Raw genomic sequence first — 26,420 nt, 5'->3', positions numbered from 1 at the left:
AAAGGGACTCGAATCGAGAATGTCAATTTGAGGCCCGTAAATGATGTCTCCCCCCTCAAGATCATGTTCTGGGATGACTCCTAGGAGCCAGGCAAGGGTCACATTGAGAATGTGGTTGCAAATCAAGAACAACAAGGTGACGATTGAGATGCATGCAATGATCTTAGCTGGAAGCTCTGGAGGATCGGGTTCCGAAACGAAGGCTTCACAAAAGATGTTGTACACGAGGACCATTCGTTGTGTGAACAAACTTTGATTGTCCATTGGGAGGTCATGTGGGGAAGCCATCGGAAAAGTTTGAACTCACGTTTTGTGTGTAGGGGTAGATCCTTTCCGTCACTGAAGCTACATCCGTCGCCTCACGAGTTCATCAATATTGTGGTTAAACACAATTTTGGGAAATTTGTAGCAGCAAAATATATATGTGGTGCAGCAAAAGGAGTTGCACCAGCATTTGTTTTGGATTCTAATTTTAGAAGAATTGAAGTTAGGCAACTACTTGGAAGCCACTTTATGAAACATTGTTGCACACAACAAACAATGCTCATCTCTTGCAATAACCACCAATCGTACGGTTAGAAGTTAGAGACGTTGTGGTCAAGAATTTTGGGGATGTAGTTAAATTAGGTAATTAATGTTGTTTGATATTCCACACATGTGGACTGGCAAAAAGAATTTGTTTAATTAATGATCATTTTTTTTTTATTATAGGAAAACTAACGAAAACTTCAAAAAAAATTTTAATTTTAATGAAAAATGACAAATAAATTAATGTGCAGTGAATAGTATCAGAGAAAGGTAAAAATATGATTTTTCGTTAAAAGTGAATAGTACCGGGAGTGTTTTATTAAAACTCCCTCTTTTTTTTTGTAATAATATGTGTGGAATGGTTGTGTGTGTTTGCCAAGGTGATGCCCTACTGATCAAGAACTTGTGACGTGCTTAATTTGACTTCAAGTGAATTTCTTATTTGTAATTACTTGCCTTGCATCACAAAACCAAGAGTTGTCTTGAATTATGACATCGTTTTGAAAATTAAACAAGAACATCATGAATAAATTAAGAATCCACTTTTGTATTTAACTTCATGTACAAGCCTTTTTTTTGGGGTCGCCACTTAGTACTACGGTCTAGTTGTATTCTTCTTCACTTCTAAGTGAAAGCTCTTAAGTTCGATTTTCGCCAAAAGTGAAATTGAACCACATAATTGCTAGCCCATTGTGAGGCTAAGCAGACTCCCTCTGCTTTAGTGTAGATAATATCGTTTGTTAAAAAAAATCATTTTTTTAGGCTGGAAATAAAAGTAATTTAGGCTATCTTTAGACAACCTAAGCTCCCTCGAGTAGAGATTTTTATGTCTAGAACCCGAGCTATGACAAAGAGAGAGGAGGGTGAGACCAAAGAGTGGAGTTTGGTGAGCCTGAAAATCAGATGCAGTTGAGTAGGCCTAAATTTTTGTCAATGGGTCGTATGATTGAAGTGGTTCGGGCAACGAACGTAAGAATGTCTCCTCTTCAACAACAATTGAGGCCGCCCATCTCGAATGGTTAGTGTGTCGACTCTTTTATCTTGAGTGATATATTACTTGATGCCCTATTTCTCGATGAGTACGGAGACGAATTTCCAAGTAGTTTCTAAAAGGGGTCCGAAAAGCTAGACAAAAAGCTATCCCAAAAAATTTAATGCAACTAAAAGTATGATTTTATTTTGTATTTTTTTTTATTTTACTACAACTAAAACTATGAATTTAGTTGAACTATTTCTTCTGTAAAATTAAAGTATTTTTTTTAATGACCAACATATAATTCATCACCACAGGAATCAATGTTTGACCAACATTCTTTGGTCGCCTTTACAAATTTTCATATTTCCGTTAGCAGAAATCATTGTTTGACCAGCATTCAAACAAGTTAAAAAGTGCAAAACCCTCCCAAGTTTCCCAAAAAAAGGCATAAACCCTCACAAGTCACAACCCCGAATTCCTGTACCCGCCGTATCCGCCTCTGCAGCATGGAGGAGCCACTGACACAAAGCTTTCTCTACGAAACCTTACCCGCCCTCAAACAATCTCCGCCGCCGCCCGATGACCTCGAGCCCTACTCTGTTTTCCGCAACGAAATTACTCTCTCCACTTCCCAATGCGCTCCGGTCGACACCGCCGCCCCTGATTTCTTCTCCCTCGACGTCGCCGCCGACGAACCTGACCCAATTCTTTCCTCCTCGTCTTCTGTCCGCCTAGCGGAGCCATGGACGCCGCTTCACCAATCCGAGCCGACGACGCCGGCTCTTGAAGTCGAACCGAAGCTCGAGAGCGGGTGGTTTCGTGGTCATTGTAAATTCAAAAGCCCTATGCTTCAGCTTCATAAAGGTACTTCCTCCACTTTTAACTGCATAGATACGTACACACACACACACACACACACACACACATATATATATATATATATATATATTTTTTTTTTTGGCTTTTTTCTCTTACTTGTATTTGAATTCAATGTCTTTCTAGGGAAAAAATTGTGTAATTGTAATGTGGTGTGTATGTGCAACTTCAAATTTGTGCATCTGTTATGGGTATTGCAGAGATTGTGGATTTTTGTGATTTTCTGTCTCCAACCCCAGAAGAACAAGAGTCACGCAGTGCAGCAGTACAACGTGTCTCTGACCTAATCAAATATATATTTCCTCGGTCCAAGGTACTGTTTTTTTCCTACGTATGGGTGAGTGCGAATGTGCAGGTGTGTGATTTTAAGCACGAACAATTTCATGATATCGTGATGGTGTTCAATGAATGGTCGCTCTCTAGGTTGAAGTTTTTGGGTCCTTCAAGACGGGGCTCCATCTTCCCGCTAGTGATATCGATGTAAGTAGGCTGATCTTTATGGTAATATAAAGTTAGGAACTTAACTTTGAATTCGCATTTGAAATTTTGTTACTTTGGTCTATAATGCTTACTAAAGTATCGATTCAAGTAACGCATTTGGTTGATTGATATTGCTTGTAGGTGGTGATTATGGGATCAGGCGTCAAAAGCTGCTGATTTTATTCAGGTTTGTTGCATATTCTAACATCTACTATGTATTTGAAAGAATATTGTAAGTTCTACAGATCAGAGCCTGGCCATGTGCCTTTGAACAGTGCCTTTGACCAAAAGCTGCTCGTTTACTGCATTTACGTGCATAACAGGCGCGTGTTGAGCTTGCGATGAGTTACCGTCGCCTGTATATGCAGCACATCAAAACGTGTTCTGCAAGGTGAGACTATTTAACCATTTTTTACTTGGTGTAGTGATCCGAGTGTTCGGCTCGGAAATGTAACAGAAACTTAACTTTATGTTGTTAATTGATTTAGTCACATCGTTCTCGATAGAAAGATAAATTTAACGTCGTTACTTCCTTGCCAACATGCTCTCATCTTCGGCACTAACCCGACTAGGTGACACGGGTGTGGTGAAATTTTCTGCTTGTAAATTGGAGCCCAAATCTTGGACCTTAGACTTGACTCCTAAATTGGAGCCCAAGCGACTCTTTCTATGTCAACTAGTAGAAGAATGGAGGAGCTTGCTATAAAAAATACAGACCAAAATTGCAAGATAAATCTAACTAGCCAAATCATTAGTAATATACTTCATTTTGTCGGTGCGGGACGTTTTTTTTCCATTCAGGTTTTCTTCCTAGGAAGGTTTTTATTGAGGCTTATTGTTGGCACCTTTTTCCTTTGATTGTACGTTGTTCCCTATTAAAATGAATATCGTACTTGATTTCAAGAAAAAACTTCATTTCTCGATAGACGTGTCACAAGACCAACTTCAGTGCATAAAACCACTACAATTAAGATCAAACTCCATATAGAATGATTACCAACTTGAGCATTTAGAATCAAGTGCACAATGAGGAGGGATTTTTCAGTGTGCCTGGAATACAGGGTGGTACATCATGTGTCATTATATAAGTGGTGAGATACTTGAGTTAAAAAATTAACAATTTGAAAGTAAAACTTTCTCCATTTATAAAATGACACGTGATGTATCATATGTGTTTCGGGCACAATAATAAAATTTCTCCACAGTGAGAGCTGAATCAAATTCAACCAAAATCTTCTTGAACCCCTTAATTGTTTCATTTTGAAAAACAAAAAAATAGTGAAAGAAATGAGTGAAAATTTTCATAGGAAAACTAATGAAAAATCTAAATCTTTTTTAGTTTTAAGGAAAAATAACAAATAAAGATGTAGTGAATAGTACCAAGAAAAGATAAAAAAGAAAACTAATGAAAAGAGCTTCAATACTTTGGATTTTAACTAAAAACCATCTACAAACTTTATTTAATGGTAAGGACAACAAAAAGAAAAAAAAAAAAAAAACTATGAAAGGAAGCGCGTGCATATATGTGAATTTGATCAATTCCTAACCAAATCCTCCTCTGATTTTAATCACTCACTCACTCTTGACCAATCCCTAATTATTAATATAGTCTAATTGATTTGTGTAAATATATTATTGACTGTTTTCATTTTAAATTTGAATTGCCTACAGAATTGCCTCATGCATGTGAAGAGGATGAGGGTCGAGTTGTAATGGGGTTATTTGCTAATAAAAAAAAACCGAAAAATGCTTAAAATTTTCGTGCTCTTTGTACTGAAGACAAGGGGATTGGATTATCAGGCTATTCCCTAATTGAAGCAAGTTAGAAAGCCTTCAGAGCCTCAGCCCCTACCCTTTTTTTCATAAAATGAAAGGGAAGCAGCTGCACTTTAAGGGCTCTACATTTCATCGCTTTATTCCTATATAATTTCATGTATCAGGGTGGAGATTTCTCAAAAGGCAATGGGACTGGAGGAGAGTCGATTTATGGGGCGAAATTTGCAGATGAGAGCTTCAACTTGAAGCATATCGGCCCTGGAATATATTCCATGGCAAATTCTAGACCTAATACTAATGGTTCACAATTCTTCGGGCTGATTTGGTATTGCTGTGTTTTGAAAAAAAACTGCTTCTGCTGTGTTGTGAAAATAAGCAGTTGTGAAATAAAGTAACAAAGTGTTTGGTAAACTTTTTTGTAAAAGTGCTTTTGAAAAAAAAAAAAAAAAAAAAAAAAAGCAGTATTATAGTGTTTGGTAAACTTTTATGTAAAATAGATGTGAAAAAAGCGGATTTTTCAAAGTTGGATTTTGCAGCTTCTTTTATACCAGCTTTTTTCATAATCACCTCAGTACCAAATCAGGCCTTCATTTTCACTGCAATGACCCCGTGGCTTGAAGGAAAGCACATTGTGTTCGAAACAATTGTTGATGGATACAGTCTTGTTGAGAAAATGAAGGTGGGTTCGAAGAGTGGGGCTAAGTTTTCACAGTGGAATAAGTTTCATAAAAGTGTCATAAATTTTATAAACAGTGCACTATGAGTTCGTGCGTCAGACTTTTTGTTATTTTTATTAAAATTATATCTTTTTCATTAAAATTTAAGTTCTTTTGTCTTTTTTATTAAAATTTAAGGGTTTTCATTAAAGTTTAAGTCTTTTTAATTAAATAAAGTTATAGTATGATTTTTTATTAAAATAAATTTAACCTAAGCTATTTTCATAAAAAATTTTAAAATAAAAATATCATTTTTCGTTAAAAATAAACAATCTTGAAGGGTTTCGTTACAACTTCCAAATTTCATTGGGATCGCGGTCCACCCAGGTGAGTTCCAACTTCCAACTTCCATCTACCCCGAACCACCCGTTTCGAACGGGTGAAAAGTATAAATACCCATAAAATCTTACCAGAGAAAACGACAGTTGCTTTCACTCTGTTCAGTGAAATCAAACATCAACCCAATGTCGACGTGCTCGTCGTCGTCCTCCTCTGGATCTTGGAACAGCACAAAGGCATGGATCGTCCACGGAATCGTCGCCGGAGTTGCGGTTGCGGTGGCAATTGGGGCCCGGGTCTACTTGGGTCAGACTAAGAAGTTCCGGAGCCGGGTCGTTGGCATCATACCCGCCCGCTTTGCTTCTTCTCGTTTCCAGGGCAAGCCCCTCGTTCAGATCCTCGGAAAACCCATGATCCAGGTCCCTCAGTTTACCTTAAAAACATATAATTTAATGATGTTTTTCTGAAATCTTTGTTCTGTAAGAAATGCTTCATATCTAGTCTGAAATGGTATTGTTTAATTTTGAATTTGGACATCAATTTCAATGAAATTTGGGAGTTTTAAGCAGTATGGATCTACAGCAGGGTGTGTTAAAAATTAGAAAAAATTGGGATTTTGGTAAATTGTAATCGGGCAACATTTGACATAATTTTTTCTTGGTATTTACAGAGAACATGGGAAAGGGCAAAACTTGCAAGTACACTGGATCGTGTTGGTATGTCTACTCATTTCCATGCGATTTTGGTTTTTCGTGTTTAATCTCAGATTTCTGAGGCATTCCATTAGATCTAGCGGTTTTTTGAGGCATCCAAAACCCCGTGCCGTCATTTGAATTTTAGGCAGCTTATCTCAACTTCTACCAGCTGATTCGATGTGGTACTTGTCCAATTCCCGTATCCATTAAGGGAGTCTTAACGAAACACTCATGATACTGTTCACGTTTAACGTTAAGAACATTTTTTCTCTAAAAAGTCATTCGTATTATTCACTTACAACACATTTTTGTCCTTTTTGGTTAAAACTCAAAGTTTTCAAACCCTTTTCATTAGTTTTCCTATCCACTACAAGTAACATCCTTGACTTTGGTTGAAAGAGGAAGACATTGTATTCCCCAAAGAATAATCACCTTTACAGAGATCTTCGATAACCAAAACAACCTCAAGTGACTTAGGTTGATTTAAATAGACCAGACGTGATAAGATTTGGTTCAATCTTCTATAATTTTAATACCTAAGTGACCTTTCGTTTTAGGCTTAACGCTTACATCCTCTTGATGTCGTTAAGTTTTTCTTAATGCCGATGAGAGTGATAAAAAGGCTTCATGAAATTTTGTGACGTGAACTCTGTCTATGTATATGTGTGAAACCTTATTTTACCTTCCTTTGTGTAGTTGTGGCAACAGATGACGAGAGGATTCGAGAATGTTGTCACAGTTTTGGAGCTGATGTCGTAATGACCTCAGAATCCTGCCGGAATGGTATACACCTTTTTCAGATTAATTATATAATTGCTTTTTACGGTAGCTTATATTCTTTTTTATGAACTTAAAGGTACCGAGCGTTGTTCTGAAGCAATTGAGAAGCTCAAGAAGAATTATGATATAGTTGTCAATATTCAAGGGGATGAGCCTCTTATTGAACCTGAGATAATAGACGGAATTGTTAAAGCTTTGCAGGTAACTAATTTCTCCTTTTTTCCATGATTTTGCCCCTTCAGATGTGACTGCCACCAGAGGAAGAATAAATCGACGTTGGCATTCTGCTATTTTCGATTTTCAACAATTCTTCTCCTTCAGCCGTTTAATTTCATTTCTAATGTGATGACGTATTTCGGTATTTAATGGATGTTTTAATCTTGTCAGGAAGCTCCAGATGCAGTGTTTAGCACTGCAGTCACGTCATTACAACTTGAAGATGCATGGGATCCAAATCGAGTGAAATGTGTGGTGGATAATAATGGTTATGCCATCTATTTTTCAAGGGGGCTGATTCCATTTAACAAGTAAGCTTATGCTTATCTGTTTTTGTTTCTTGTGTTTATCGGTCTGCATACGAGATTTTCTTTTCTCATGAAACTATTTATATCGTGGTGAATGAAAAAAGTTAGAACTTGTTTTCTGGTTGTTAGCAAGACTTGACTAATTGTCCTCTGATAAAGGTCAGGAAAGGCAAATCCACAGTTTCCCTATTTGCTTCATCTAGGAATTCAGGTATTAAATTGACATTGTACTTTGATAAATTGTGCATGGTTATTTGTGGTCGTAAGTTATTTTATACCACTTGTATTGGCTTTTAACTTGCGAGCTTATTATTCTCCATTCCTGTGTTTTCAGAGCTACGATACAAAGTTTCTAAAGATATATCCAGAACTTCAACCTACTCCTTTGCAACTAGAAGAGGATCTGGAGCAGCTTAAGGTCCTTGAAAATGGGTATAAGATGAAGGTACAAAAAGATCCGTTCTTCTTCCCTACTCGCATCTCATTGCAATGCTTTCTTGTTCTATTCTGTTGATCTTACTCGTTTTATCTTCGCGTTGTTTTGTGGTATGTTCATTCTGTTTGTATTCAAGTCATATTTGACATTGATGCAGTCATCAAAATTGATTTAATGAATTTAACCATGCCATTTCATGGGTATGAAGTCCTTTATCTCGGCGGCATGAGCATTAAACATCATACATGTAGCTTGCGATGATTTAATAAGCTAGTTCGTCAAAATGCTATCAATTTAATTTCATGGAACTCTCAAACACTACTACCTCAGTCCAATAGGGAAAAGAATTGGAATTTCATATATTTGCCTGAGGTAGTTGATCTCCTCAAATACGGGGTATAAAAATCAAACGTCCCAGGATGTAGAATACCTGGACGGGTTCTTTTGCTTAAATGTGGATGTCCAAAAGTTCAAATGGTTCTACGTTTGCAGGTGATTAAAGTTGACCATGAGGCTCATGGTGTTGACGCCCCTGAGGATGTTGAGAAGATTGAATCTCTAATGCGCGAAAGGAACTTGTCTTAGGAGTTCCTAGTTTGCAGCAGTAAATCAGACCACGGAAAAGAGTATGTCTTCTGTACACTCGTAATTATTGTGATTGTAGCTGTTAAGTTTTCTAAGGGGTTTGCCGGCATGCTGCCGAGTTTTTGCAAATCCTTTTGTATATTAAGAGTGAATTATTACCAGTCATTCCTTGTGGATCTGTTTGTCTCTTCCACTGATAATTTGGTATCCATAGCCGAAAGTTTAGGATTCTTTATTGTTTATAAGTTGTATTTTTATGATGTTTATCATATGAATTAGTGTGTATTACTATTATGTGACATAATTGAAGGATTAAATTTTGTTCACATCTCTCTCATTCCCTCCACCTTTTGCACTCTTTTTTTTCTTTAGAGCAAGTCCACCCCTAAAAAAATGCACCAGCATTTAGCCCATTTAATTCATTCAGTGAACAGTAATAGACCCCAATGAACAGTAATAGGTCAGAGGCATCTTCACTTCTAAAAAATGCGATGGCACAAATGATCTTTACCCTTACAAAATGTGCTGGCTGGGTACCCATTTAAAATATTATTAAATTCTTTATAAAATAATAAATAAATAAATAGTTTTAATTTTTTAAGAAATTACATAAAGTACCAAAAATAAATAAGAAATTACATAAAGTACTAAAAATAAAGACGAAATTACATAAAGTACTAAAAATAAAGACGAAATTACATATAAGAACTAAAAGTAAAGACGAAATTAATTAAAGTACTACAAATAAATAAGAAATTATACATAGTCTGTGGATCTAGGATATGTGGTGCTAGGATCTTTGTAGTTAGAACCCCCTCGACTTGTTTCCGCGTCTCTTGCACGCCTCCTTCACACCACGTCTTCTTTTTTTTTTATGTCCAAAGATATTTTGAATTCGAAAACAGTCCTACTAGAGACTTGTTTATAGTGTCACAATCTGCTTGAGTTATCCTTTATTCTCTAAGCATCTCATTTTCTCGATTAAGTGTTTTTCTAATCCTCTTGTTTTCTCGATTAACTATTTCTGTATGTCTCTCAGCCGTCGTATCACGTCTTTCAGTAGCTGCTAATATTACTGCCATAATAGATGCTTTTTCCTCATCTCTAGCTGCTTCTTGCGCCATGTTTAGTTCACCTTGGCAAGCAAGTTCGTACATATATTTTGTGTAGTCATTTTTTGAAGAACTCTTTTTGTTCTTTGCCGCCTTTTTCCCTTGAGGCCTAAGGGACTGACGAGTCAACTGGTTTTCGACACTTCTTCTGGTGTCCCTTCTGTCTCTTCAAATGTACCGCCTTCTTGTTCGGCTGTGTCTACTTCTAGCAAACTGTGTAGACCCATGTCGTGCATGACAACTTCTGGACCGGTTGCCACAATTCTGTATCTGGGGCAATCTTTGACAATTTGCCAACATTCCTGTTTGCTGAATGATTTGTTGTGGTTCTTCGCATTGTATTGTGTTTGTAGTGTCTATAAATGTGGGATAAGACTGTTATAAAATGTGGGTGTAACACAAATAAATAAATTAAAATATTGATGTATATAAATAAATAAAAATAGTCACATGATCCGCTAAACTTGTCCCACAACGCAGATTACTGGAAGCATGAGAGATAGTGTTTTTCCAACAAGTAAAGGATGCGTTGAGTTTAATGACCTTGAATACTTCTGGCGCATTTTCCATGAGTAGTGTGAACCCAACATTCCCACAACGTAACATCTTCGATGAGCTTCCACAGTCATTTTTTTCTCCCAAAAATTATATGAAAGCTTTGGTAGAAAGTGTTGAAAATATTGAAATGTGATGTAAGGTGGAAGATGTCACATCTCGGCCCGGGCTCCCACCACATTCCGGGCCTGCTCTACCACTGTAACACAATATTGTCCGCTTTAGGGCCCGACCACGTCATCACGGTTTTGTTTCTGGGAACTCACACGAGAACTTCCCAGTGGGTCATCCATCCTGAGATTGCTCTCACGCGAACTCGCTTAACTTCGGAGTTCCCATGGAACCCGAAGCCAGTGAGCTCTCAAAAGGCCTCATGCTAGGTATAGATGAGAATATACATATAAAGCTTACAGGATTCACTTCCCTGGGCAATGTGAGATGTTACAATAATAAGATACTAACCAATAGCTCATCAACCTAAATAGTGTAATAACATGCTAGTTAATAGCTCATCAACATGCTAGCCAATAGTTCAATAAGTATACATGCACATGAGTCGGAACCACCTAAAGTGGTATGTACGACAGGATTGGGTGTAAATAAATACGCTCAAGTGCTACGATCACGTGGAGATTGCGAATAATCGCGGGTCACCTACGAGTCGGAACCACCTATTGTGGTCTGTACAACAGGACTGTGCACCTACCTTGGATCCAAGGTGAGTGTAAGGTGCGGGAGGTGAACATCACGTGAAGGAATGTGCCTTGGCCATAGGCGGAAGCACTAACACCGGGGTGCAGGTTTATGAGCGCTCAATACATCTCAATATAACATGTACGACTCATAGGCAACCTGTACGACAGTGTCGGAGTTGCCTATCATTGCAACCTGTATAAGGTCGGAGTTGCCTAAAGTATAAATATAGTCATGCCATAACTCGATCATTTCAAGTAACACCATAAACTTACCTAAACTTACATGTGCATCCTGCGTTCCTCTTCGCAGTTCAAAGCATTCACAGTAATTCTTTACAGATAGTATACATATGGATATGTCATGATACAATCTAATACCCAACCATATCATTGCATTTACCAGTATATAAACATAGCAAAATATGCATAATCTGTAATACCCTACTCCCAAATTATTTATTTCGGGAATAATTATCGGGAACAAGTCCAACTAAATATTAGTTTAATTCACCATCATTATTTACGATTCTTTACTTTACTCTCTCAATGTCTCACACATTGATTTATGACAAACATTTAACCAACAAAAACATAAGGTTAAATCTCACATTTCCACCAACTTCCTTCACATTGCTCAATTTCTCAAATAAGACTTTTGTCTCAAATATATTATGGCTGCATCTAGTGTCTCGTTAGACTACCTACATACCCTAAATAGGAATCAAACCATTCATAGTTCATAATAGTACTTCAAGCATTCACATTAATTATATGAAGGTAATATACCTAAATCAATTTAAAAGTGTCGATAGAACTATCAATAATATGTACGATAAAAAGAAAATATCCACTCACCTGGAGTCCACGCTATGATTCTCTAGCACACGCATCGAGACATCCCAAATGATTGGCGCCTATGATCAATTATCGAATCACATCTCATAACTCTTATCAATAGAATACATAATTCACGTAAAACACATCCTTAAGGACATTCTAAAATAGTTCGAGACCTATTGACCACAAGTCAACCGTCGATCAAAGATCGACGGGAAGGTCTACAACCCTGTATAACTCGACCCGGAAGATTCGGATATCAGATTTCCTCCCAAAGATCTACAATATGTTTCTAGAATAACATAATAAAATTTCATTACGATCCAACGGTCGGATCTCTGCCAATTGCTCAAAACCAAGTGGTGGTTAACATTTATTTTACTAACTTCCAAATCCAATTCGTGAAGATCCGTACTTCGGATTCCCGATCCATAAATTCCTATGATCTTTAAATATTACATATTATAATGTATCCAAGTTTGGTGACGATCCAACGATCGGATCATCGATTCACATTTTTATCAAGTAACGTATCGTAACGAATTTAGGTTTCGACGATCAACCTACGTCATTCAAATATCAAAACTGAATTCAAGACATTCGACATAGTCTAAAAATAGCATTGGCTGCCCATTGACCACGCGTTGCTGTGGGTGGCGATCGGCCGTCCCGACTCGCCGGAAAATCCAACTATTTCCAAAAGTTCTCAAACTTCCTAAAAATGAAGATCTCAGTGAGTGGAGCAACTTTCATACCTGTCACGAAGTCCAAAAATGGACGGAAGATGGTCAATTTTACCCACAAAGCCGACGGTGACTAAAACTTTTCGGCATCGATTCGTCGTTTACGGTGGACCAACGGGGTCAAGGTTGGTTGGGATTTTCGGGTCAAGGTTGGTTGGGATTTTCTCTTGGGATGATGGGCTACAAAGCCTAAATGATGGCATTGGTCATCGCTTTGCCGTTTTGCCGGAAAATAAAAAAGGGTGGCGGGGGCACCGTGAGAACCATCAAATTTCGTGGCCTCAAACCGCCACTTACAGAAGTTAATCAAAGTGGTTCTTGGGTGGATTTTGTAGAGGGGAATATGAGCTTCAAGATGGTGGGGGTGGCGTCGAAAAACTCTATCGGAGTTGGCCGGAATCGGCTTTGGAAGGTGGGTGGTCGTGGAGGTGTACAGACGGAAAACCTACGGGAAAAGCTCATAGCTTTTTCCCTTTTTTTTTTTTTTTTTTTTTTTTTTTTTTTTCTCTTTCTGATTTCGGATTGGGCTTCTGCCTTTTTCTTATTTTTCATCTAATTGGTCCTTAAACTTTTACCTAACTCTCAATAACCAACTTCAAACGTCCATAACTATAGCGTTATAATCCGGACTCATAAACGGTTTTCGCCTATGCGTTCGCACCAACGAGTACTACGAGGATATGCTAAAAGAATAAGTCATACGTCTCTCTAGACGATGGTCAACGGTTTTGTTTCTGGGAACTCACAGTAGAACTTCCCAATGGGTCACCCATCATGTGATTGCTCTCGCGCGAACTCGCTTAACTTCGGAGTTCCCATGGAACCCGAAGCCAATGAGCTCCCAAAAGGCATCGTGCTAGGTAGAGATGGGAATATACATATAAGGCTTACATGATCCACTCCCCTCGACGATATGGGAAGTTACAATCCACCCCTTAGGGGCCCGACGTCATCGTCGGCACACCACAACCAGGGTTAGACTCTGATACCAAATTGTCATATCCCGGCCCATGGTTCATCATATCTCAGGCCCACTCTACCACCGTAGCACGATATTGTCCGCTTTAGGCCCCAACCACGTCTTCATGGTTTTGTTTCTGGGAACTCACATGAGAACTTCCCAGTGGGTTACCCATCCTGGGATTGCTCTCGTGTGAACTCGCTTAACTTCGAAGTTCCCATGGAATCCGAAGCCAGTGAGCTTCCAAAAGGTCTCGTGCTAGGTAGAGATGAGAATAAACATATAAGGCTTACAGGATCCACTCCTCTAGATGATGTGGGATGTTACAATACGTTTGAAGTTGGTTATTGAGAGTTAGTTAAAAGTTTAAGAAGGACCAATTAGATGAAAAAAAAGAAAAGGGCAGCAGCCCAATCAGAAATCAAAAAAAAAAAAACAAAACAAAAAAAAGGGAAAAAGCTGAAAGCATTTCTCGTGGGTTTTCCGTCCGTACACCTCTACAACCACCCATCTTCCAAGGCCGATTCTGGCCAACTTCGATGGAGTTTTTCAATGCCACCACCACTATCTTGAAACTCTCATTTCCCTCTACAAAATCCACCCAAGAACCACTTTGATTAACCTATGTATGTGGCGGTTTGAGGCCACGAAATTTGATGGTTCTCATAGTGCCCTGGCCATCCCTTTTGATTTTCCGGCAAAGCGATGACCAATGCCACCATTTGGGTTTTGTAGCTCATCATCCCAGGAGAAAATCCCAACCAACCTTGACCCCGTTGGTCCACCATAGACGAATCGACGCTAGAAAGTTTTAGTTACCGCTGGTTTTGTGGGCAAAATTGACTATCTTCTGTCCACTTTTAGACTTCATTGCAAGTATGAAAGTTGCTCCACTCATTGATATCTTCATTTCTGTGAAGTTTGAGAATTTTTGGAAATAGTTGGATTTTCCTGCAAGTCAGGACGGACGACTGTCACCCACGGTGGCCAGTGGGCTGCCAATGCTATTTTTAGGCTATGTCGAATGTCTTGAATTCAATTTTGATATTTGAATGACGTAGGTTGATTGTTGAAACCTAAATTCAGTACGATACGTTACTTGATAAAAATATGAATCGACGATCCGACCGTTGAATCGTCATCAAACTTGGATACATTATAATACGTAATATTTAAAGATCATAGGAATTTATGGATCGAGAATCCGACGTACGGATCTTCCCGAATTTGATTTGTAAGTTAGTAAAATAAATGTTAACCGCTACTTGGTTTTGGGCAATTGACGGAGATTCGACCGTTAGATCGTAATGAAATTTTAATATGTTATTCTAGAAACATATTGTGGATCTTTGGGTGTTGAGGATTGGAAATCTGATATGCGGATCTTCAGGGTCGAGTTATACAGGGTTGTAGATCTTATCGTCGATCTTTGATCGACGGTTGACTTGTGGTCAATGGGTCTCGAACTATTTTAGAATGTCGTTGAGAATGTGTTTTAGGTGAATTACGTATTCTATTGATAAGACTTCCGAGATATGATTCGATAACTGGTCACAGGCGCCAATCATTCGGGATGCCTCGATGCGTGCGCTAGAGAATCATAGCTTGGACTCCAGATGAGTGGATCTTTTCTTTTTGTGGTACATATTATTGATAGTTCCATCGACGCTTTTAAATTGATTTAGGTATATTACCTTCGTATAATTAATGTGAATGCTTGAAGTACTATTATGAACTACGAATGGCTTGATCCCTGTTTGTAGTACGTAGGCAGTCTAACGAGATGTTAGATGTAGCCATAATATATTTGAGACAAAAGCCTTAGTTGGATAATTGAGCAATGTGAAGGAAGTTGGTGGAAATGTGAGATTTAACCTTTGTTTTTTGTGGTTAAATGTTGGTTATAAATCAATGTGTGAGGCATTGAGAGAGTGAAGTAAAGAATCGTAAATAATGATGGTGAATTAAACTAATATTTAGTTGGACTTGTTCCCGATAATTATTCACGAAATAAATAGTTCGGGAGTGGGGTATTACAGATTATGCATATTTCGTCATGTTATATATATATATATATATATATATATATATATATGTATATATATATATATATATATATGTATATGTATATACTGGTAAATACTATGATATGATTGAGTATTAGATTGCATCATGACATATCCATATGTATACTAACTGTAAGGAATTACTATGAATGCTTTGAAGTGTGACGAGGAACGCAGGATGCACATGTAAGTTTATGATGTTACTTGAAATGATCGAATTATGGCATGACTATATTTATACTTTAGGCTACTCCGACCTTGTTGTACAAGTTGCAATGATAAGCAACTCCGACACTGTCGTACAGGTTGCCTATAAGTCATACATGTTATGTTGAGATGCATTGAGAGCTCATAAACCTGCATCCTGGTGTTAGTGTTCATGTCCGTGGCCAGGGCACAGTCTTTCACGTGATGTTCACCTTACGATCACCTTGGATCCAAGGTAGGTGCACAGTCCTGTTGTACAGACCACAATAGGTGGTTCCGACTCGTAGGTGACCCGCGATTATTCACACAGTTTTCACGTGATCGTAGCATTTTAGGGTATTTATTTACACCCAGTCCTATCGTACAGACCACTTTAGGTGGTTCCGACTCGTGTGCAGGTATACTTATTGAGCTATTAGCTAGCATGTTATGGAGTTATTGGCTAGCATGTTGATGAGCTATTAGCTAGCATGTTATTGAGCTATTGGCTAGCATGTTGATGAGCTATTAACTAGCATGTTATTGAGCTATTGGCTAGCAGGTTGATGAGCTATTGGCTAGCAGGTTGATGAGCTATTGGTTAGCATGTTATTGAGCTATTGGCTAGCATGTTAATGAGCTATTGGCTAGTATGTTGATGAGTTATTGGTTCAGCCGTACATGCCACAATAGGTGGATCCGGCTGACAAACCATTTCATATTGATTTATTTCACCTGGGTTACTTATTCTTGTTAAGATATTTGACACATGGCCAATGATCATAATTCTAACTGATGTGCTTTTTTTATATTTTTTTTGGGGGGGGGGGGGGGGGGGGGGGGGGACGTGGATTATTGATCTCTGGATCGGACGGTCTACGTCACTAGTTGTTGGATGACAAATTTAAAAAAAAATTACCGTTAGAAATCCAACAGTCTAGAAAGCTTGTGAAATCTCGTTCCTGGATTTCGTTGTTATAATCTGCGTATTTGTATTATTGAGAATTTATATTAATTTATTTGAATTTAGATTTTAATTAAACTAGTTACAAAGTTGAAGTTTGGAAATTAATTATTTAAAAACCGTAGAACTTTCGAGGTCACATTTTATATTTTTGAATAGAGCTCGATCTTACGAACGCGTAAGCGTAAACCATTCGTGAAATGGAGTTATAACGAAGGAGTTATTAACGTTTAAAGATAAGGACATTTTGGTAATTTTCTTCAATTTGGAAGGCTCCAGATTTCTGGAGCAAAGATCTATGAAGCCACGTATGTGGCAGGGATCGAAGGAAAGAAGAGAAAGGAGAAAGATGGACGGCTGGGATTAAAAGGAGAGGAAAGAAAATGAGGGATTAGGTGGCTGCTAAACCTGGCAATTTCTTACACGACCTGTTAACACGACACGTAAACGACACGAAAATAACGGGTTTCAGATCAACATGATAACTAATCGGGTCATTATCGGGTCACACGATAATAACCCGTTAATAACGAGTCTTTAACAAGTTTATACGAGAGTGACACGTGGGTAACCTGTTTCAACACGATAAGAAAAAAGTTATTTTGATGATTTTAATTTTTTAAACTACCAAAAAAAACTTACCATGAAATGCAATAGATATAATGAATATGTATATATTGTTTATTAATTATTATTCTATATAAATTTTAAATTTTAAGTTTTATTTATTTATTTATTTATTTTTATAGTATATTATAGGTAAAGATTAAGATTAAAAATCATAAAACACATTAAAAATAAAAATATCAAGTAATTTAAAAATACCAAACACATAAAAAAATTATAATAATTAATTTACATGTGCTAAAAATATGAAAAAATATACCAACGCTCGTAGTCACATCCTCTATGCTTTTAGAATGGGTATATGATCGTTTGAATTTTTAAAACCATACAAACTCTCATCAATAGTATTTTTAAGGGAGTTCAAAATAAACAAAATTCATAATCATTAATGTATAAGTCCGAAAGATGTGAAAGCATAATAAACGTTCACAATTGCATCCTCAACGCTTAGACGATGGTTACATGGTCGTTTAGATTTTTAAAACCCTTAAAATCTCATGAACAATGTTTTTTATTTGAGTGCAAAATTAGTAATAATTATTGTAGAAGTGTGAAAAATGTAATCACTCGTAATGAAAAGGTTTACGACTTTCATGAAGGGGTCAACTTCGAAATTTAGTATGTACATACTAATTTAGTATTATGTTTTACATATTTTTGGGTCAAATTATGTTTTTCATTTTAATTTTTATTGATTTAAAATATATTTTTCTTAACAGGTAACGGGTCGGGTCATATTACCTGATAATATTAACGGGTTGATTTCGGGTTGGGTCATATTACCCGTTTACTTTAACAGGTATTACACGACACGACCCGTTAAGCTATCGGGTATGACACGAAAACGACATGAACACGAGAAACACGACACGAATGTCAGGTCTAGTTGCTGCCCAAGGATAAAAGGGAGAAGGGAGGGGAAATGAGGGGGAGAGAAGGAGGGGATTATCCCCAACCCGTTTCCCCTTTTTGCCAACCCAACTCAACTGACGGAAACAATGGTTTCCGGTGCTTTCTCTGGCCGAATTTCGACGAATCATGCCGAGAAACCACCTGGAAACTATTCCACGTTCCTTCCTTTTCCATATTCATCCAAAAATTTATGGGTTTTGGCCTTGATTTCTCCTAGAACACGCTGACGGGTTCGTTGGGGGTGTGACGGCGATTAACAAAATTTGTAGGTACCACCGTCGAGTACCACCATCATTCAACTCATTTTGGTCCCAGGAACAAACCCCAAACATATTTTGGGGCGATGGAACACCAGAATGATCGAATCGAAGTGGACCTTTTTTAGGGTTTCCAGCAAATCAACGGACTTTCAGAGGGTTTCCTGGTTGAATTGGACTTCGGCCCAGGTATGAAAGTTGTTCCTATCATTGAACTCTACTTGCCTGTAAAATTTGGTAATTTTTAGAGTTCAAAATTTTGGGTTTTCGTTCGCTGGAAACTGCCACCGGCGGCAGCACGTGTGGCGGCGTGTGCGGTGGTGTGTGGCCAGTGGGCTGCCGATGTTATTTACGCTAAATTGATATCCTGATATTTGAATTGATATCCGTATGACGTGGTTGATTGTTTGAACTTAGTTTCATTACGATACATCACTTGATCATTGTATGAATCGACGATCCGACCGTTGGATTGTCACCAAACTTTGATACATTATAATATGTAATATTTGAGGACATAGGAACTGGCAAAGCGAGATCTGACGAACGGATCTTCCCGAATTGGATTTGTAAGTTTGTAAAATAAAATGTTGACCTCCACTTAAATTTGTGATTGGCAGGGATCCGACTTTTGGATTGTAGTGAGATTTTAGTATATTATTCTAGAAGTATAATGTGGATCTTGGAAAGTTACAGATCAGAAATCTGATAAGCAGATAATTCGGTTTAGATATCTAGGGTTATGGACCCTATTGTTGACCTTGATCAATGGTTGACTTTTCAGTCAACTACCATGAGTTCTTCTAGCGTGTTGTCGATCTTAGAGTGCGATTAAGATTCTATGGAGCTTGATGGGCTCATCGTGATGACGTGTCTCCTCGATTTACATAATGATGGCATTATATGGTGATATGCTTGTTTATTTTATGTGATTTGACTTGTGTATTGAACTTGTTGTGGAATGTGTGGTTTGATTTGTATGATTGGCTTGATGTGATGAAATGTGAGGGCTAGTAGTGGACCATTAACCCATTGTCATGGGGATTGTTGATTCGACACATGGTTCACATCTTGTTTCCTTATTTCACTTTTGTTTCGTTCAACCTTTCTAAATTGAGTACTTGGTTTTTGTATTGTTTCTTCGAGCCATTGTTATTTCCCTTGGCCTTCCACTCGGTTCCTTTGAGTGATCCGGAACTGGGTATCCACTAGGGTTCCGTTGAGAGGTTTGGTTCCTTGTTCCATCTGGATTCCGTTGAGTGATGGTTTGGAATCCCTTCTATTTCGCGATTCCGTTGAGTGATGGTCCGGAATCGTATCTTGGTTACGATTCCGTTGAGTGGTGGTTTGGAATCCCTTTTATTTCGTGATTCCGTTGAGTGATGGTCTGGAATCGTATCCAGCTTGTATTTCATTGAGTGGTTCTATATGCATTGTTCTCCGCGATTCCGTTGAGTGATGGTTCGGAATCGTATCCACTCGGATTCCGTTGAGTGATGGTCTGGAATCCCTTCTACTTCGCGATTCCGTTGAGTGATGGTCTGGAATCATATCCTAGTTTGGATTCCGTTGAGTGGTCCGGAATCCCTTTGGTGTTTTGGTTCCGTTGAGTGGTCCAAAATCGCATCATTTGACTTGTTGGTTTCTTGGATTTGATTTCAACTTAAAAGATGTAGGCTTCGGCCAAACTGTGTCGCTCTAGCCCTGTATTTTAGTGTATTGTACGTGTTATTATTTGGTGTGATTATTGGATGCTGTTGGATGTAATTGTTATGATTATGATAAACCGTTGACCAATGTGGCTATAGATTATTATTGTGCTTCATCGATTGTTCCTTGAGATGCTGCATGCGCTGAATTGTGTATTATGTTAAGACATGGCGGTTTATGTGATGAATATTCCAGTGTAGTGAAACGATGAACTACGAATGGCTTGATCCCTATTTAGGGTACGTAGGCAGTTTAACGAGGAGGTTAGATGCAACCATAAAACATACGAAAAAATATTACGCAGTTGGATCTTGAGTTATGCCTTGTACATATCCCGGAGGCAGGATCTGTTAGATATACGGATGTTAGATGATGTCACGCGTCGATCTTGAATGTATGTCGGGTTCGGGGCATGACAAAACTAGCCGTTGGAAATCCAACGGCCCAGAACCAAACATGTGGCCTCCCCATCAGAGCCCTTAGTGCGCCTGCGCTAGCGGGCCACCCCACGTTTTCTTGTCGAGACTCGCAACCACCCACGCGTGTTTCGCACGCACCTGGCGCAAAAAAAAAAAAAATTAAAATGCCCTGCGACGTCACGCTAGCGTCAGTATGACATCAATTGGGCCGTCCCATAGCTCAGTCCATTTTGGACTAGCCTAAAGACCAGCTTGGGTTGGGTGCCTCCTATCTACTGGGTTGGAGGGGATTGGCTTGATGCCGGGCTATTAATTGTGCTGGGTGCCGGCCTAAAGTCCCTGATGAACTTGCTCTTGGTTATTGGATCGAATAGTTCAAAAGAGAATCCGCGGAGGAGTTGAATGTCAACGGAGACTGCAGAAATCACTCTCCCATGCAATAGAATTTGGGAAAACAAGAAGATGGAAAAATTAGGAAACATGGATCCAACGGGAGTGAGTAAACCAGGACGCAAACTTCCAAGGTAATAGTGTGATGGACAACAGTAGCAGACAGTTAAGGACTAGTCAAACAAACAGAAGAAATTGATCAAAATATTGATTAATTAACAATTCTAATATTATATATATATATATATAGAAACAAAGCCAGAAGAGCAGAGATCAATTTTGGGAAGATGAGAGAGAGAGAGAGAGATACTACTGGGGAGTGGAGACGGATGTCTGAGCTGTCAATTCGTGTTTGCGTGTAGTTATATGGAATTTGCAGACTGAAATTGTCTCTCTCTAATCTTTCTTTACAGAATGTAATGGAAAAGACCCTTGATTTGGCTTCTCAATCAAACACCAAATCTCTCTCTTTCTCTCTCTCATAATCTTATATTGTGTACCTGCCTTACCGTGCAATCAAAAATTTCCAACGAAAAGTGGCCAATGTTATGATTTTCCGTGTATATATATACAATATATGTATACTGATATGTTCATGCATGCATAATGGTCTTTGCTCCTTTGTTTCCTTGATTTGCCTAGGTATGCAGGAAACTAATATCCACATATTAATCACACTAGTGGCTAGGTATGCAGGAAACTAATATCCAAAGATTAATCACATTAGTTGAGACAACTGGAATATAGAAACAAACAAATTGAACAAACAAACATTAGTTATTTAGTTGAGACAAAGATTAATCACACTAGTGGCTACCAATACCATTAATTAAAAAATAATTCTCTTATAATTAAAAAATAATATATATATAATATTTATTTCTATTCGGTATGGGAATACCGAAAAAATGGAGATGTAATCCCGAATCCCATACCGAAAATTTCGGTTTGGTTCGGGATGACATACCGAAATTTTCGGGAATTTTGGTTTGGGATTTTTTTGGTTTGGGATCGGGATTTTTTCGGTTTGGTTTGGGATTTTTGGGATTTTTTTCCAGCCCTAATTTTACACGTCATTCACGTGCTAATTCTGTCAAAAAAATAGACAAAATCAAGTCATCATGCTTAAAATGAATAGAACTTTAATGAAAAATTTCTAATACTATTTATTTTAATAAAAAATCATATTTTTACATTAAAAAATTAATTCTGATATTATTTATTTTATCTTTTATTTTGTCCTTATCGTTAAAACTCAAAATTTTCAAGTTATTTTTATTAGTTTTCATTAAAATGAAAGAATGAGTAAACTACATGTTTAAAATTACAAAATTAATATTTACATGAATGTCTCTCCTGAACTACATGGACTGAAAATCGAAACTTTTTTATTATTATATACAACCGATATTGGGGGATGACAGACGACAAGCCTCTCACCCAAAAAGTAAGAACTTTATATCCTAACAAAAAACCCCAAAATGAGCAAATTAAAGTTGATAAAAATTAAAGAGAGCCAGTAATTAAGCACCCTTCTTGTATGCAAAGCTCAAAGATGATCACTACATCATGTTGTTTTTTTTTAAAGAAAAATAAAAGAAATGAAAATATATTGGTACATGCTAGTCAAAGTAGGAGAGTAATCACAACTAACACGTATCGCGCGTCAACACAAAATTTTCAACAAAGACTCAAAGTTGAAGGCTTTGCTTCTTGTGGTGGTTGTGGTTCCGGGACCAACTGGACCTCCGTTTTGAAGAGAAGCACCGACAGCGAGTCGTCGACAGAGAAATACACGAACCCACCAGCTGAGTGAGTCACGAAGGATCCAAAACTCGTCCCCACCACGCAGTGCCACGCCGGTCCATACACCGAGTCAAACTCCTACAGTTAATTTTACTTTAAATTAATTAACCCAGATTAATTAAACAAATACAAACAATCTAGATTATAGAGAAGACTTATACAATGGTACATGTAAATTTCTTCTACATGACCTTGTATTATTGGAACACAATGTCACATGACGGTGAACCGTTTACATGCAAGTTGTTCTCTAAAAACAGTGATTGAAAGTAAAGTATCATGCAGGTACCTTTTTGAGAGCTCGGGCAAGGTGAGTTGGGTTGGGACGAGTTTTGGGGTTTGGTGGTGGCTGTAGTGGTGAGTCGATGAGTGACCTGGTGTAGTGGAGAGCATGGTTCTGCATGTGGGCTGGCATGTCGGATGATCTCAAGCGTACGTTGAGGGTGATGGCAGTCGCAGCTAGCTTGATCTGGTCTTGTGGTTCTCGCTGTTGTTGGTTCTGGAATATTTGCATGGCTTGGCCTTGGCCTTGGCTTTTCTTCTCTATGAGTTTCAGAGCTTTTTCCATGTCGTGTAATGAAGAAACGGAAGAAGAAGAAGTATTGGAGAATTTTTGAAGTTTGAGAAGAATAGACAAACGAGAAAGGAGGGCAAAAAGAGAGAGGGTTGATGGGGGTTTGAATTTTGACTGAATCTTATAACTGGGAACGAATATGAGAATTTTAGTACAATGATGTACAAACTAAAGGAAATCGATGAAAATGAAATTAGGTGGAAGTGTTTTTAAAATGAATGAAAGTGTTATTTATAAAAATATTTTTGGAACTAATATTTAGTAAAAATACATATGAATCCTGGAAAAACATTTAAAATGCTTCTTATAAAAAGCACATAATTAATATTTCTTGCACGAAACATTTTTAGTGTTTTTGGAACAAAAAAAAACATTTTCTCTAACAGCGTTTTTAGTCACTTTGAAAGCACTTCCAAATGAGTCTATAGTGTTTGGAGTGACGATGATTAATCACACACATTATTTATTCGCTTATACATTTAATTTAATTTATTTTAATTAATTTGAACTAAAAAAAAGTAATGCTAGAAAGATCAAATTTCGTAAATCAAATAATACAGATGCTGATAATTAAATTATTACATAAGTGTTGATTAACATTCATTGTCGTTTTACTTCTGATACTAACAAACAAAACTCCACACACCTTTTAATTAAATTGTTTTTCACAAGCTTCGATAGGATTTGTAGTTCAGCATGAGAAAAGTAATTATTTATACTCCTCTTTATGCAATTCTTTTGTTGTTTTTATTCGCTAATTTTCTTGTTTTATTCCAAACAAAGAACATAACAAAAGAAAAGAATGCAAGTGGTAAAAATTAGCGGCGAAAATCACTCTTAATAAATAAATACAATTATTTGGTTTGAAAATGTTAGGACAAGTCTCATACTTCAGTGTTTATCTTAATCATCCATGCTTATGAGACCCGTGAAGCACCCAACAAGCACAAATACAAGACTAATGCTGAAGTCAAAAGGACTATTGTTTTTATAAATTAAATCACTAATTGTGGTTAGTTTTTTGGTAAAAGTTAATTGTGGTTACTTTGACAAGTCATGCACTGAGGGTCCTGCTGAACCTGCTACCTGAGAGTCCGTGTACAAATCTTTGACACAAGAAGAGGAAGGAATTAGTTTACAAGGTTCTGCGTTTTCTTGTTGACCTGATTGTCATCTTCTGTATATAATCTATTCTCCTTGATGGAAATTAAAAAATCCAAAAAGTTTTCTCAATATTTATTGAATTTCCAAAAAAAGGTCTTTGATTATAGGGAGATTTAACAAAAACACTTTTGGAACTGTTCACTTTTAACAAAAAATCACATTTATACATTTTTCTGGTACTATTCATTATACCTTTAAAAAAGGTTTTTCATTAAAAGATAAGTTTTTTTGAACTTTTCGTTAGTTTTCTTTTGATTATATAAGTTAAAATAAAGGAAAACTAATGAAAAGAACTTGAAAACTTAGAGTTTTAACGATAATTGTCACATCCCGGCCCGGGCGGGACCACTTTCCGGGCCCGCTCCACCACCGTAGCACGATATTGTCCACTTTGGGCACCGACCACGCCCTCATGGTTTTGTTTCTGGGAACTCACACGAGAACTTCCCGATGGGTCACCCATCCTGGGAATGCTCTCGCGCGCTACTCGCTTAACTTCGGAGTTCCCATGGAACTCGAAGCCAGTAAGCTCCCAAAAGGCCTCGTGCTAGGTAGGGATGGGAATATACATATAAGGATCACTCCCCTGGGCGATGTGGGATGTCACAATAATGACAAAATAAAAGGTAAAGTGAATAGTATCAGGATTGACTTTTTAGTTTAAAAATGTGATTTTTCGTTAAAATGAACATTACCTAAAGCTTTTCATTAATTTTTTTTTAAAGAATAATCTTCGTTTAAAAGGACAGCACTACTATGTCCCACAAATTAATATATTGATATTGACCATGAAACAATGAAAATACCACTAAAATCGATGATGATCTCTGCTTGGTTGAATGAGTTGTAACCTCAATGAGTTGGCTAACTAGTTGAGTTTTATACTTTAAGAAAATGATGTTTTCGTGTGTAATCATGTTCTAAGGAAACCCCCATAAACTATAAACATTATCTACCATATACTCGGGTGCAAACGGGCGGTTACCATCACTTTTAACACTCCTTGTCGTACTTCAAAATGCATGCTCTGATGAGATAGAGAGAGAGAGAGAAAGCGTAATATTTTGGCGGAGTTGGTAAAAGGAATGTGTAAAATTATATTCTTGAAGTGGGGAACCCCGTTCAGCTGCCCAAATTGGAGCAAACTAGTTAGGTTTACATCCTCATTTGTTTATACGCAGGCGCAATGCAAGGGTGTAGCTAAAACCAGTTTTAGCTTCTCGAACTGAGTTTTCATATCGGAGACGCCGTAGGGATACAAAAACTAGTTAAACATAGAAATAACAATTGAACAAGTTATGTGAAATATGAGAAAGAAAGCAGTAGCTAAGAAATGGTTTCAAGGACTTCTTCAACTACTGCATGCATTGCAGGTTCACTTGTACTAATTAATGCATCTTATTTGACAAATTCGACAATCCAACTCTTTAACCAAAATCCCCAAAGTACCAAGATTACCAATAAGTTTCACTAAATATTTGTTCCATTCATTGCTCACCCCAACAACTACTGTCCACGCCATACTAACAAAGTAACAATTTCTTTTTCTCGTGTGTAATCCTTTCCTTACTACTATATCCATTGACTTGTTTTGAAGTAACAAAGTTTTGATTATCCTTAGTACATATCCATTTTGTCCTACCTACCATCTGAGTTTTCATTTTCCCACTTTGTTCGACGTTAAGTTTTTTTCAAACTCGAAATGCCTTATGTGTTATTAAGAACGAGACAACGGGATATATGAAGGAAAATCGAACAATAATTGTTTGCTAGAAAACAACTAGCAAACCC

General features: G+C 37.5%; 3 protein-coding genes across 3 annotated transcripts; 2 read left to right on the top strand and 1 right to left on the bottom strand.

Annotated features, from left to right (window-relative positions):
• Positions 1-1,948: 1,948 nt before the first annotated feature.
• LOC137742826 (poly(A) RNA polymerase protein 2-like) lies at positions 1,949-4,882 on the top strand. Its single transcript, XM_068482777.1, has 6 exons — positions 1,949-2,368; positions 2,581-2,693; positions 2,804-2,860; positions 3,021-3,047; positions 3,184-3,251; positions 4,801-4,882. The coding sequence occupies exons 1-6, from the start codon at positions 2,011-2,013 to the stop codon at positions 4,880-4,882; spliced, it is 705 nt and encodes a 234-aa protein (XP_068338878.1). The 5' UTR covers positions 1,949-2,010.
• Positions 4,883-5,678: 796 nt separating this feature from the next.
• LOC137742612 (3-deoxy-manno-octulosonate cytidylyltransferase, mitochondrial-like) lies at positions 5,679-8,977 on the top strand. Its single transcript, XM_068482522.1, has 8 exons — positions 5,679-6,050; positions 6,302-6,347; positions 7,023-7,109; positions 7,183-7,307; positions 7,494-7,633; positions 7,790-7,841; positions 7,965-8,075; positions 8,559-8,977. Exons 1-8 carry the CDS (start codon positions 5,817-5,819, stop codon positions 8,649-8,651), a joined length of 888 nt encoding a protein of 295 aa, XP_068338623.1. The 5' UTR covers positions 5,679-5,816; the 3' UTR covers positions 8,652-8,977.
• A 13,572-nt stretch (positions 8,978-22,549) lies between these two features.
• On the bottom strand, positions 22,550-23,601 carry LOC137741380 (uncharacterized). The gene is made up of 2 exons (XM_068481097.1): positions 23,181-23,601; positions 22,550-22,969 (listed from the first exon to the last, which is right to left on the bottom strand). The coding sequence occupies exons 1-2, from the start codon at positions 23,457-23,459 to the stop codon at positions 22,766-22,768; spliced, it is 483 nt and encodes a 160-aa protein (XP_068337198.1). The 5' UTR covers positions 23,460-23,601; the 3' UTR covers positions 22,550-22,765.
• Positions 23,602-26,420: the final 2,819 nt, after the last annotated feature.

Source organism: Pyrus communis, chromosome 8, assembly GCF_963583255.1.
Source record: "Pyrus communis chromosome 8, drPyrComm1.1, whole genome shotgun sequence".
Taxonomy (NCBI): Eukaryota; Viridiplantae; Streptophyta; class Magnoliopsida; order Rosales; family Rosaceae; genus Pyrus; species Pyrus communis.
This window is presented reverse-complemented; position numbering and strand designations above follow the sequence as displayed.

Bases quoted from the DNA above. Each gene is read 5' to 3' on its own strand.
- LOC137742612 (XM_068482522.1), top strand. From the start codon at position 5,817: ATGTCGACGTGCTCGTCGTCGTCCTCCTCTGGATCTTGGAACAGCACA. The intron at 7,634-7,789 runs GTAAGCTTATGC...CCTCTGATAAAG, and splicing joins GGGCTGATTCCATTTAACAA to GTCAGGAAAGGCAAATCCAC. The intron at 8,076-8,558 runs GTACAAAAAGAT...CTACGTTTGCAG, and splicing joins AAAATGGGTATAAGATGAAG to GTGATTAAAGTTGACCATGA.
- LOC137741380 (XM_068481097.1), bottom strand. From the start codon at position 23,459: ATGGAAAAAGCTCTGAAACTCATAGAGAAGAAAAGCCAAGGCCAAGGC. The intron at 22,970-23,180 runs GTACCTGCATGA...AATTAACTGTAG, and splicing joins TTGCCCGAGCTCTCAAAAAG to GAGTTTGACTCGGTGTATGG.
- LOC137742826 (XM_068482777.1), top strand. From the start codon at position 2,011: ATGGAGGAGCCACTGACACAAAGCTTTCTCTACGAAACCTTACCCGCC. The intron at 2,369-2,580 runs GTACTTCCTCCA...TGGGTATTGCAG, and splicing joins TATGCTTCAGCTTCATAAAG to AGATTGTGGATTTTTGTGAT. The intron at 3,252-4,800 runs GTGAGACTATTT...TTCATGTATCAG, and splicing joins ATCAAAACGTGTTCTGCAAG to GGTGGAGATTTCTCAAAAGG.